The sequence below is a fragment of the Nesoenas mayeri genome (genome assembly GCF_963082525.1).
Source record: "Nesoenas mayeri genome assembly, chromosome: 13".
In the NCBI taxonomy this organism is placed as follows: Eukaryota; Metazoa; Chordata; class Aves; order Columbiformes; family Columbidae; genus Nesoenas; species Nesoenas mayeri.
The window spans coordinates 4,839,440-4,852,930 of record NC_137550.1 but is presented as its reverse complement, the minus strand read 5'-3'; the positions used below and the strand labels follow the sequence as shown (position 1 = coordinate 4,852,930).

At 35.4% G+C, this 13,491-nt stretch overlaps 1 protein-coding gene across 6 annotated transcripts in view; it reads left to right on the top strand.

Moving 5' to 3' along the window:
- CHM (CHM Rab escort protein) overlaps nucleotides 1-13,491 on the top strand; it is a 65,462-nt gene that overhangs the window by 45,992 nt on the left and 5,979 nt on the right. For 3 of the 6 annotated variants that reach the window (XR_013922729.1, XR_013922730.1, XR_013922732.1), the window contains exons 13-15: nucleotides 3,428-3,520; nucleotides 6,864-7,030; nucleotides 10,313-10,567. Coding sequence is in view for 2 of the 6 variants with exons in the window: in XM_080352372.1 (XP_080208498.1) it covers nucleotides 3,428-3,520; nucleotides 6,864-7,030; nucleotides 10,313-10,519 (467 nt within the window). In the remaining 4 variants the exon portion in view is untranslated. Of the gene's footprint in view, nucleotides 1-3,427; nucleotides 3,521-6,863; nucleotides 7,031-10,312; nucleotides 12,257-13,491 lie in introns of those variants that run through there. The other 3 variants (XR_013922731.1, XM_080352372.1, XM_080352373.1) reach the window with 3 other exon arrangements.

The following is a 13,491-nucleotide window of genomic DNA, read 5'->3' as shown; positions in this document are numbered from 1 at the left end:
TATATGGAATCTTAACTATGTTTTTCCCTTTGACTCTATCAACTGTGAAACAAAATCTAACATCTGTGCGTGTTATCCCTCTGCTGCACCACGAGCAGGTTCTTACCTGAGAAAACAATGTGTACAGGTTTACTCTGAGCAGCAGATGAGGGAAATCGTCCAGAGTCTTCATTCTACAGCAGTTGTGTGCTGCTCCACAGGGCTTAGGAATCATGCTACAAGATTCCTGTTGCAGTGAATTTTTTTTAATTTACATGCGATAATTATTTACTTAAAATCTTTTTGTGATTTCTTTATTTCCAACCAGATCAAACATCAAATGTTCCTTTTAACACTTCTGTGGTTAATAGGCTTGATAGTTTTAAAGTATTGTTATTGTCATATACTGCATTAGATTTTTTAATTCTGAAGATATCTATGAGATCACCTTTTTAGAAGGGACATCCCAGTATTTCCAGTAACAACTTACAGAACTTTATGACTCTGTTGTCAGTGTTTTATGTGAACTTGAAATAGATGAGCAACAAAATGTTCTTACTGGGTATTTATTGTTATTTCCCGATTCTGTTAAAATAGTTCACCAGTTTGGAAAACTGTGGAAGATAAATAGAATTAGAGGTTAACTGACCTAATGCTTTTTAACAAAAAATTAGTAACTGTAATAATAACCAATTTATTTTACTGTTACCTAGGCTCGTGTATGAAATAAGAGTGAACTCGAAATGATTAAGACATTCAAAGTTCTATTTCCATTTCCTACTTAAATAATAAGAAAAGATAAATCTGCAGTTAAGAACTTAGTGCTATAAAGCATACTGTTAATATTTATCCTGTAAACAGCTGATTTACTTCATTTAAGGGTTCACAAAACATATGTAGCCAGAAGCAAACGAAAAGAAGGATTGATGTTCAAGTAAATATGAATTATCAGTTTCATGAGAATTTCTGTGGCGCTGAAAAAGAATGGTTTCTGTTATTTACTTTTGTCCATAAATTCTTTTCATTTTGGAAGAGAAGGTACTATATTCCTTAATTAAATTTGTCTTCATGTGTTGAAATAATATGGTTGTATTTTAGGTATAGCTGAGTTCTAGTTATGGGACATATTTCATAATTTTTTTAAAAAAACTTTTACATCATTATCTGCAAATGGGTTTTTAACTGACTGATTTCTCCTTCAAACAATTATTTAAGATAAGTATACAAATACATCTACTCTTTGATCACACTGCAGAAATGACAGGCACATAATCTGTATTGCCAGTTGAGTGGAACCAAACTCCTTCACTTGCCCTAAAAATTGAGACTGTAATGATGAAATCATGAACTAAACTCATCGTTCTTCTTGCTGGAAGAATTACGTGAAGACAGATGTTGGCAACCACTGTAACTAATGCAGTTATTCCTGAGTAAATCAAACATAATCAAAATATATACTGATGACTGTGACTCATAGCCATAACCTTAAAGATAATAAAAAAGATCTTATACAAAGTTAGTGATGTGAACTTTAGTCATCTATAGCTGAGCTTTTTTGAGGAAACAATAGATTGTGTTACAGTGGTTGTAAACATTTAGTTAAGGTTACAGAGAGACTTTCACTATCACCACCTGTTTGCATTTCTTTTTAGTACATATTGCTTTTAGACTGAAGGTTTGGTTTTGGTTAAATAAAAAATGAATAATTATGTTTGAATATAATCTCTGTGTGCAATTGGAAAGAAGAGGAGCATGAGGGTTAAATTTGTGGTCCTCCTGGAGTCTGTTCAAACTTTCTGTGGTGAAACTGTGGCCAGGAAACCATTCAAGATCTGTGCAATGGACTTTTAAATAATGACACAAATGTGGCCACACTTGAGAGTGAAAACAGAAAAATGTCACATGCATGACATATTATATTGATGGAAAAAAGTACAGTAATGAACTAAAAAAAGTATCAATTTGAACTTGGTACAAAGATATGTTCAGCTTCTTCATGATATCCTGGCAGATACATCTTCCAAACAACTGTTCAGTACCAAATGAGTCTGTTCAGGCTGTTTTATTAAAAGCTTTAAGATGAGGTTTTTAAGTATCTGAATTAATGGATGTGAAATCAGGTGGGATAAAGCTGGTTCTGTGTCTGAATCGAGACCGGTGGAACACAAAGAGGTCAAGAGCTGCATCAAGTGATTCTCTTTTTGAAGGAGTCAGAAACTTCACTTGTTTGCAAAACAGAACAAATAAAGCAATCATATGCTCTTTGAGGGATCTGTTTGTTTAGCAACTTTATTTTCCTGAAAACAACTAAATGAGCAAGCAATCTAAATATCAACTCTGCATTATTCCAGCAAAATTGTGGATTTTCACAAACACAAGTTTGGATTTAGTGACATTGATTCGCCCATGCTGTAGGGTGAGTTTTGATTAATTATACAGTTCCACAAATGCATTTTTGTATTCCAAAATCTTTTCATGTCATCGTTTTCCAGCATGGGTTTGCTGTACTCTGTGATTTGTCTCTGCTGTGTACAGAGCACCTCTTGAAACCAAGTACTTGAAATCAGTTTTGCAGATGATCATAAATCCTTACTGGCCCACCCAGCATCATTTCTCGCTCGCCCAAACACAAAACTGGTGTTTCTCTCACTTTATAAGAAGTTGAATGAAAAAAATATTGTCGAGCTTTTTTGTTATGTTGTACCACGAGACTGCGTATGCCATAACTTACGTCGCAGAACACTTATCTGATATTCAGCAACACTTGCCTTTAAATTCTCTCTGGTTTGTCACAAACTGCCAGTGTTCCCACTGTTCTTCATTCTCTATGTGGCTGGAGAGAAACAGTTCACTGCCTGCTCACGTGAGCTGGATCTTAAAACGCGCATCTATTCCCTTCATCACCTATTTACTCTTTAGTACAATAAAAGAAATGGAAATCTTGCTCCAGGGTAGCTTCCTACTTACTCCTCTACAGCTGTACTTAAACTGCCTATAGCCAAATTTCCAAATTCCCACTGGGTCCCAACTGAGTTCTGAAAGGAGGCCGCTGATGAAAGCAGGGATATTGGTGGGTTTCGTATGTTGTTGAACTATTGGACTGTCAGCACTTTGGTAAGAATGTTCTTAGGGTTTCCAGAGGTCAAATACAGTGTATTAGCCAGGTTCTCGGTGCTGCCTTTCCTGGTATCAGTAGACACCTGGTCACAGAATGATATTCTCTGTTTGCACTGAAGAGAGAGGTAATTATGAGATGTATTGAGAAAATTTCTCTGTCTGGTGTATATATGCTGTGTTTCCACAATGCAGTATTTCTCTGGGTTAAAGAAGGTGATTTATATGTAGAGCAGTGATTTCAAAAAGCCTGCTATGCCTTTTAAACACTGTAAATGATATTTATATATCTGTGTATTGGTGACTGTAATTAGCTTGTGTTCTCTTTTCACAGATTTAGTCCATTTAACCTGTCCATCAACTAAAACTGCTAGGGAAGATTTAGAGCCTGTTGTGCAGAAGTTATTCAATCTAAATACAGAAAAAGGTAAAAATAAATGAAGTATTAATAGACTATTTTGCAAAAATATTATTTACCCTTGTAACTAGAGCATCAGTTACTGAACATCTGAATGTGTCATCAGAGTCAACATATGGCAAACTGCTATTCAGATATCAGCATTTCAAAGTAAAGGAATCTATTTTGAGAGTGAGATTGATTAGGCAGATGTCAGGGGTTTTTGTATTTCATTATCCGATGTTCCATATCTTCTTCAGCTGTGGTTTAACTTAAGGCTGTAAGTGTCTCGGACCTTTTTAATTTTTCACACTTTCTTTTTCATGGAAACACATTTGCTCCTCAGCATGTCTTTCAAAGGTGCAGTAGTGAAATGAAGTATTCATATTTGTGAGTCTGTTTTTCTACACTGTATTTTTAGTGTTCTATCACTTAGGTATCCCTAACAAAAGATCACAAACCCCCGAGTGTTAGTGATCTGCTGTTCTCCTCCAGCTGCCAGATGTGCTCAGTGCTATAAGCTTCTCAACTTTTTTTACCTTCTCTTATTCTAACACCATTGCTCATCCTTCTGTTCTCCAAGTGCTTCCTTGTTTGCTGTTTTTAGTTGAAATTCTCTGGATTCTGCTTGAAGCAGTGGAAGCATAAAGTTGTTATGCACAGCAGTGTTCTCAGGAAGACAGATTTCATTTCCAATAATGAACTATTTGGCCCTAAATTCAAGGAAACCTTGCCAGCTACTTTTGTGAACTTTGACCATGAGACAGACAATTTCACAGTCCCAGGGGAAAACAGCTCTTGATAAAGCAGTTGTTGCCTAGAATGAAATTGTCCCTGAGATATTTAGAGCTCGTTCCACAGAAATCTTTGACATTTAATCCTGAGATCATGAATTTAATCATGTTTTTTGTAGATGCTCATAGGATAGGTTGGGTGCACACAGACGATGTTGTTGTCACCCTAGCAAAGCATTTTTAAATATAGTGTGCTCATACTGAAATACAGTAAACCATAGTTCTTCTATGAGAAAACAATACTTGGCTGTCATTGGAAGTGTTTATGTTCATATATATGCAAGTTAGTAAGATGTGGATGTATTTTATAGTATTTATAATTGGTTTGTATATAATATGTGTTGTTATGCTTCGTGAGTGAAGCATCACATGAATTCAGGTAGAATTTTCTCCAGTTAAAAAAACATGCAGTCTTTTATGTGACCAATCTTTCTCTTCCTCTCAGGGCTCTGTAACCAAGAACAGTGTTTCATTAAGGGTCAAGTTCAGCTTTTCACTAACTTGTTTTTCTGTGTTCTTTTCCATTTTTACAAGTTTTTTCCTCTACCTTTTAATGAAAAAAACAAATACTGTTTTTGTTAGACAAAAAAGTCTTTAAATAGGAAGTATTATATAATATGCATTTTCTTTTTTGCTTATAAAAAGGCAATCCCAAAGATACCATTTTTTCTTAGATTTGTAGTACAAAAGCCTTTACAAAACAAATATGTAGAATACAAGTAGGGTCTGTAAATAGAAAAATTTATTAGATTGGAGAACTGCAAACACTTTTCATGTTGATTTTTGTTAATTTAAAACCCTATAATTTCTAACTTTTAGTATTTAACCTATATCTTAAATTTCCAAGGCAGTGCTATGTGTTTCAGAGGCTCAGTTGGTGAAGGAAAGGTTAGCTTGCAGTTTAGTGTCTTCTAATCATTTTGGGGGGGTTAGCATTAATCTTAATGTTTAAAGTGATCTGGTTTTGAAATGATATATTGTTTAGAACCTGGCTGAAATTCTTCTGTAGGAACTCTGTGATCATAGGGGTCCTCAGGTGCACCGAGGCACTGAAAAGCTAGTTTTCACTGACACATAGGCCTTTTTATCATCAGGATGAGGTAGTGGTCGTATTTTAATTAAAATGTCAGAACAAATACTGTTGGAGTTATTGAAAATGAATCACCAGATAAAGTGAGCACTGGGCCATGGCAGGTCAAAGAGGCAAAGTCACCTGGAGAAGAGGACTCCATTCATTTTCCTGCCTAAATGAGGAAGAAGTAACTTTTATGAGCGATGTGAACTTTTAAATATATTAAAGAGCATCTTGCCCTGTATTAAGGCTCAGACTTTCACAGGCTGATGAATTTAATTTATATTTCAAACTGTTCGGTGTGGGTAGCACCTATTTTTTTTAAGTATTTGACAGTTATAAAAAGATACTGAAGGAATAGCATAGATTTATCTCTTTTTTTTTTTTTTTTTTTCCTAATTCAACTGCTTTAAAATACTGTTTTGAATGCCATTGTTATCTAGAAGTGTCTTCCTTGGAAAGAAGTAAATCTCGCAAGGTCTTTTACAAGCTTCATTTATTTTAGAGGAGGCAAAATACCTAAAGGGGGACAGCAAATATGACAAACAAATAGGATCTATTAAGCTAAGAAACTATATTGTGTGTTCCTCCATTGCATTTTCCTGGTGAAAAAGTGACCTTCATCTTCCCAGAGGTTTTTCTGCCTCTGCAAGGGGCGTTATAGGAATGTGCAAAGTAACTGCAAGAAGGTACCGATGATGAACAAGCAAGACATTGTTTATGGTCATTTTGTATTCATAATGAGTATGTTAGCATAGTACAAGTCTCCAGTACACATAGATAAATGTAAATTAATTGTTTATTATATTCATTTAGCAGTATTTCCACAGCTTAGAGATTCTACTTACTGCATATCACACATCTCACATAGAATACTCCTGGGTTTTGGTAGTTCTTTATTTGCAGTTCATCTGGGGACGGGGGGATAGTCTTTGGGCATTTTTCTTTAGAATTTCTTTTATTTAAACCATAAGTATTAGATAGTTTCCTTAGATTGACTTGAAGACACTCAATCTTAAAGCAGACAAAGATCTGCTATGAGAAGAGTTCCCATACAAAGATAAACTATTAAAGGAGGGGAAAGAAGTAGACATCAAAAATACCTTTGCATATGGAATGCAGTAATTCCAAGTTGGCACAGGCTGTGGAGGACTCAGTCAGACTGCTTATGGAGTTTATCCAGAGTAAACTAGATAACATGAAGTGGAAATGCATTAAATTTAGATCAAGCATTTTGGTAGAATGCTTTTAGGTGATAATTGGATCTTATGTAACATAGTGCGTACAGAATAAGTCGAGTTTACATATCTATGGTTTTAAAGGAAAAGTATGTTGAAAAAGCACCTCGGGAAAGAATAGAAAGTAAAATTAATTGGCTTTTTAAAGGAAAAAAAGTATTTATTATAGTAATTCCATTTTAATAAATAGACTTCTAGTATGCTAGATCACTTATTTCCTGTATTACATGTGAACATAGATTAATGCAAACACTTATTTTTCTTTTCAGATGCTGAAAATGAAGAGCTGGAAAAACCTAGGGTCCTCTGGGCCGTCTACTTTAACATGAGAGATTCTTCAGGAGTTGACAGAAATTCATATGATCGCTTACCCTCAAATGTTTATGTCTGTTCGGGACCAGACTCTGCCTTAGGAAACGACTGTGCTGTCAAACAGGTTGGGCAGATCGATTTGTTCACTTGCAGGCCTTTAATTTTAAAGACCTGAGGAAGTCCAGTACAGTCTGCTTTTGTTCTGGGTTCTTCTGCTTTATGCTGGATAATTAGTACTAACAAATCTATAAAGCTTCACAGCTAGACATACAAAAATCTTGGTAAATGAGTGTATGTCAGTGGAATTGAGAAGGGAGGAAAGCTGAGAAAAGGTCAGTTGATACAGTAATGTTAGGAGTAGCAGATAGTTAATCTGGACAGGTAAAGGAAATCTAGGATGATCTTGGTATAATGGTTACTTGCTCTAATAATGTGGAAATAGAGATGATAACTCCCAAAAATACATAGGCTTTCACCTGTAATGTTAAAGAAGAGGTGAAGCAGTAAAGCAGCAGTACAAATCGAAGGTCAGAAAAGCCTATCACGTGGGAAGGATCGTCAAAGGAGCGTGTTGGCAATCGGCAGAACGTGCAGGGGCACTGGATCTTCAAGGGTAGATGTGCAGAAATTCACGAAGAACTTCATACCACACCTGGCTTTGTGCCTTCCCTGCTGCCGTTCAGCAGAAGATGAGATAATGCAAAAATGTAGATTTTTGTTTTGTTCAATAACAACAAAGAATACAACTGCAGGAATGCTTCTCCGTTGCTGTTCCAGATCACCATTCTGTGATTCTGTATGTTAATAGATTCTCAAGCAAATCTCTCCCAGCAGTCCCTGTGGTGTCAGGGGCTTTTGGAGCTGACGTGAGAACACCTTGAATCTCTGTGGGATTCACCAGCACTAGTCATTTTTAAAGCTGTTTTTTTAATGGCCGTGTTCAGAGAATGTGCGTGGCATCTAGCCAGTTGCAGGGATTTTTTTGTCACTAAGTCATAAACCTCTTAAAATTTGTTTTTAAAATGGAAAGGCTGACATAGCCTAAACTGTAGGGTCAGGACAGTATACTTATGGGCTAATAGTACCCTTCATTTTGCTTTACAAGGCAATAATTTGCCTCCAAAGAGGGTAAATAATGGTAAAGACAAAAAATAAAGCAAGACAATTATTGTGGTAGCAGTTTTAAACTGTAATTAAGTTCTTTTCTAAATGAGATTTTTTTAGCTGTTATTTAAAACAGTGCAAGTTAAAAGCTGTTTAAATACACGTAAGCAGCCTATTTCAAATTCTGACAGTCACCTTTTCTAGCACTCAGCTTTGTCTTACCTTAAGACTTTTTCTTACCAGTGACTAATGTTATTATAGATAGAGCTGTGTTTAAATATTTTAGGTGCTGTAGTTAGCCCTTGTGTTAAATCTGCTGACCATCAGTGAGACAGATGTTAAGCAAGTAGATCTTGGAGCAGAAACAATCAAGAGCCTAAAACGCTGCCTTTCAGAAAGAGTAGATTTTTTTTAAACTTGTTTTAAATTTTGAGACAAATGCTCACTAGTTAGAGTGAAAAATATTTTAGTGTGAATACATTTATAACTGAAAGTCATAATAGCAAAAAGTGAGGAGTGTATGTGAGAACAACATGAAGGAGAGACTGAAGATAAAGCGGAACTCAGGGTTAGAACAGACCCTTCCCATCGAGCCTGCAGGTACCTCTAGAGAAGTGGAGGAGGGAAATACATGTACATTGTTGTGCTTTCTACCCCCAAATCACTTTCATCTTCCTAGCAATGGGCTGGAAGTCTCCAAATGTGACATATTTACAAACTCATAGATCAGAACACTTAAAAGTGTTAAGTATATTTCTGGAGTTTCAAAGACAAGTGCAGATTTGCTAATAAGTTGTTCTCTTACATTCAAAAACTTAGTTATGTAAACTTTTTGTAGGATATTTTACACACTTGCCCCCTGACTTGCTGGGTAATGTTTTAAAATTACAAAACCATGTATTTGAAGTAGAGAATACATTTTTTTGGTATATTTTTTCATATGCTAATAGAAATAGTTTTAAACGGGTATGGAAAAGTGAAATTTAGGGAGCAGAATGAAAAATTAAATTGAACTGAGAGTAGACAGGGTCATTTAAGGAGTTAATAAAGGAGTCCTACATCCACGTGCTGGTGATACAAATCCACGGCTGATGGGCAGCAGAGTTTATCACAGAAAGCTGTTTGGGACATGCTCAATGATGTATTAATCTGAAAACAATTCCCTCTTGGCCAGAAATCCACATCATGTAATCAGCCTTTGCAGTTGGCAATAACTGCCTCCACTGTCAGCTCGCTGGTGCCGTGGCTGGAGCAGGATGAATATCAAGATTAAACGCGTTCTGGCCTATGTGGGAGCTCTCATCACAGGTCGCCTTCAGGGCATAGTTTACTAAATAGACAAAATAGAGAGGCAATATTCCTTTCCCTTTTTAGCGACCCAAAACATCACTCTGATCTGCATCAGGTGTCTAAATTTGCCTTAGAAGCTTAAGGACTTTGAAAAGAAAACCTTTATGGCAATGTGAAGTGCATGTTGACTCAGTAAATAATAGGTTCCTGAACCTCTCTAGTTTTGTGGGGGTGTTTTGTTTTGTTTTTTAAGATAGGCATATAAATATGTTATTTGCACAAGAACATGTAAAACTGTTTAAGGGAAGTTAACAAAGCTCCTTACGTTCTTGTGGGTTTTTAAGGATTTTTTTGACTTCCTTTGTTTTTATAAAATGTCTGGTTTTCAGTAATTCTAAGACCGTATTATTTTGGTTCTTTTCCTCTCAGATTTTGTAATTGTATTCTGTATGTTGTAATAACAACTCCTGTAATTTTATCAAGACTACATTTCCTTTAAACATCTTTCATTGCAGTGGTCAAAAAACTTGACTTTTTGTGTGTACTGAATTTCTAAATCTTGATGGCATGAAGAGGAAGTGGCATTGTAAATTAAAGAGTAGCTCTCCTTTTATCTAAGTAAAGGTTGTTTATACAGTTCTTTTCAGAACAGCACCATTTGTGCACATAGATGTATTCATGTGATAACATTGCAATGATAGACATGCAAATTTTTGCAATTTTGCTTGCAAAGAAATCATCTTGGGTATTCTCTAATACAATCTAGAATGACCAGTGTTTTGCTGAAAGCGTTACACTACAGCTTTCCTAGTAGAACACTGTAGAAGGATAGATCACTTTTTCTTTTTTCAAGGGCTGCAAGAAGGAATAGCTTTCCCATGTGTTTACTGTCAAAGTGTTAGATCGTTATTGATCTGAAAGAACAGAGGTTAATGTTAAATATCTGTAAAATATTGCTGCCAGCTATTACATTGCAAGGTAAAGTTTATTTTATGCTTTTTTTTCTGAATAGGCTGAGACTATTTTCCAAGAAATGTTTCCTACAGAGGAGTTTTGCCCACCAGCACCAAATCCGGAAGATATTATTTATGATGAAGATGAGATTGCGCCAGAAGAGTCTGGATTCAGTAATTCACCAGAGGCAAAACCTGAAGCCTCAACTGAGGAAATGAGTAGTGGAGGTAGCGCTGCTGTTGAGAAAGCAGATAATGAAGAATGAATTAGCTCTGTTCTCTTATTAGAAGAGGAGGTTGACCCAAACTAAAATGTAAGGGAGGAAGGGTAAGAAAAAGAGGTTTAAGAAAACCATAGTTTGTGATTGCCTTACTTTCCTTAGCTTGAATAATCTTTCTTCGTCAAATAGTTTCATTGATAGCAGAGACATTTCGAAACAGTCATAGGTTTGTTGAGAGAATTTGGTTTTGGTTTACATCTTGGAAAGAATCCTCCATGTTTTAAACAGGCAACAGGTCAAAACTATTCCAGAAAAAAAAATGTGCAAGTTTGCTCACCAGTCAGGAGATGACTGGTCCAGCGTATCACAGTCCTACTAAAAATCATTGGATCTGCTAATTAAAAAGCTGAAGGTGAGCTTCACAATCTGTCCTTCCAAGTGGTTTTATGAATAGAACATAAAGGCAACAATATTGACAGTTCTGGAGTTGCTTTAGAATATGTAATGTTTGATTTGTAGAATGAAAAAAAAATTATATGGTCTTGATGCTGATGCCAGAATTTAGAAACAAATATAATCCAATAGATGTGCCTCACAGGAAACTATTTTATGTTCAAATTTTTTTTAATAAGATCTAATAGATCACACATTTTCACTAGTGACTTAAACTACTGTAGTCAGGAAAATAGTGCAATTTAAACTTAATGCTAGATTTCCCAGCAAAATTTGAAGTCATAAATGGAGTGTACTGGTTGTTAGTTTCCCTGGATTGGTTGCAATGGCCTTTGATAAGCCAGAAGTTTATTTTTTGAACTATGGTGTCTGAGAAGTTCAGATGATGATTGAGGTTTTTTGTGGTAGGGAGAACATTCAACTGGTAATCCCAAAGGTTTGTATTGATCTGGGTTAATAGGATTAATATTAGAGGGATAGCTGTAAATTATGCATTTCGTAATGATAAATCATAAAACATTTATACAGTAAAATTTATTGAAGTATTTATAAGCCTAGTTTGTATGAAAAACTACAAAATGAGAATGATGTTGTAAATGGCCATGATAAACTTGCACTTCTTCTAAACAATGCTTGAAATTAGATATTCAGATGATGTGAAGTATTTAACTTTTGCTTAAAGATTTACTTTAAAATGCACACCCAATAAATCAGCAGTATGTCTAGATATAGAAATCAGTGAAGTTTGATGAGTCAGGGCTTAAATACTGTCTGTAAATAAAGAACGCCATGGAATAATGAATATTCAGCACTGCTGGAACGGGACACATCCAGGCTTTTGTGCGGTTCTGCAGGGCATCTCCTTGCCTTTAAAACGGCTTCATGCCATAATGGTTAATTTATTTATTTTTTTACAGCATAAATGGTAACAGTTCACTTTGTCTTGCATCATAATACATTGTCCAGTTTGTGTTTCGGAAACTGGTTTGTTAGTGTTTACATTCTTTGTTTCTTGGATAGGCACCGTCTTGTGTATGATCCCGAAGTCCTCAAAAATACATGGTTGAAACGTTTCCAATGTTAAACAACAGTTATCTTTGGATGCTTGTGATTGAGCAGTTATAGTTATAAGCAGACTGCCTCTTCATTTAGCTGTAATTCTTATGTGTACTGGAAAGCATGAGTGTATGGTAATTGTATTTAACATCTACAGATCTGTATAAGAACCAAGTGGAGGACCTAGTCCCTGTTTGTTTTGCAGTAATAGGGATCCTAGTTGAATTTTTCATCTCCTATGTTTACAAGAAAATCATTTGATGAAAAATTAAAGTTTTGCTTGCAAGTGTGTTTTTCTGTATTTTCTTTCAATTATGCAAGAAAAGCAGTTCATTCATTAGCTGAGATTTGCTGGTAATTCTGCTGTCTACTTTCATCATGTTGACATCGATAGTAAGATTGAAGTTTACGTGTGTGACAGTGCATTTATATAAGTTGGCAAGTTTATATGAAGTAGCATCTTAGTGCTTCGTATCTATGTGTTAATAAGTTTGGAAATATTACAAATTTGATTTTTAGGTAAGACGGAATAATATACAAGTTGTGGGCTATGACTTCACACTACATTGAATGCTTAAAAACTATTTTCATGTCTCGTTGGTATGGTGAATGGAAACATAAAATGTTTTTCCTGTGGTACTTGAGTACCCAACAGCTCAGTTGTAGCATCAGTAGATCAGACTGTTGATCTTTGTATTTTACAGAAATCATGCACCGAAGTGCATTTTGTTCTTGCTTTAAATGATTTAAGCATACAAAGTGAGGGTTAGGCTTATTTGAAGTAGTTTTTAAGGCTTGTCAAACAGGATGTATTCAAAAGATAACATGACTTTTTAAAAACTGGCAATTTATCTGTAGGATTATTAATAAATCAAGTTAAAGAAAGATAAGGTTAATTGAATTTTTAAACAAGTACCTGTATTATCCTTCAAGCACCTTGGAGCTCATACAATATTCACACCTTTTTTTCTAAGAGTGCTTTGATATGTTTGAATTCCTTTTTTAATGTCTTTTTTTTTTTTTAATAACTTGGTTAATTGGATTAACCCTTAATATTCAAGCAGTCAATCTGATGCCATTTTCCCTTCTGCTGTTGTATTGCCTTCTCTGTGTGACTACAATTAGTTACTGTTCCTTGGAAGTATTTTCAGCCATGAAGCTGCTACGTCTGCTTTTTCTGGTGATGATGATGCTTGGGGCCATTTGACAGGTAATCATTAGAACTTGGCTCCTTGCAGACTATGGTGTCTTTTCACCTGTCATTGCAGGGGGATTTATGTAGGTAACTCCTATTAATGTTAATGGGACTTGCATGTGTAAATCCTCCTTGCATCAATGGGAAAATTGACCCCTGAAAAAAATACCTTCGTGTTAGACTTGCTTATTCAGAAACATCCAGATTGTGTGTGGAAGTGGGATGGAGCACGTGCTCTGTGCTGGTTCACTGAAATGCTCTGAAGAGGACTCGGGGAATTGTCAGGGAGTTTATCTTTTATATTGTATTTTAT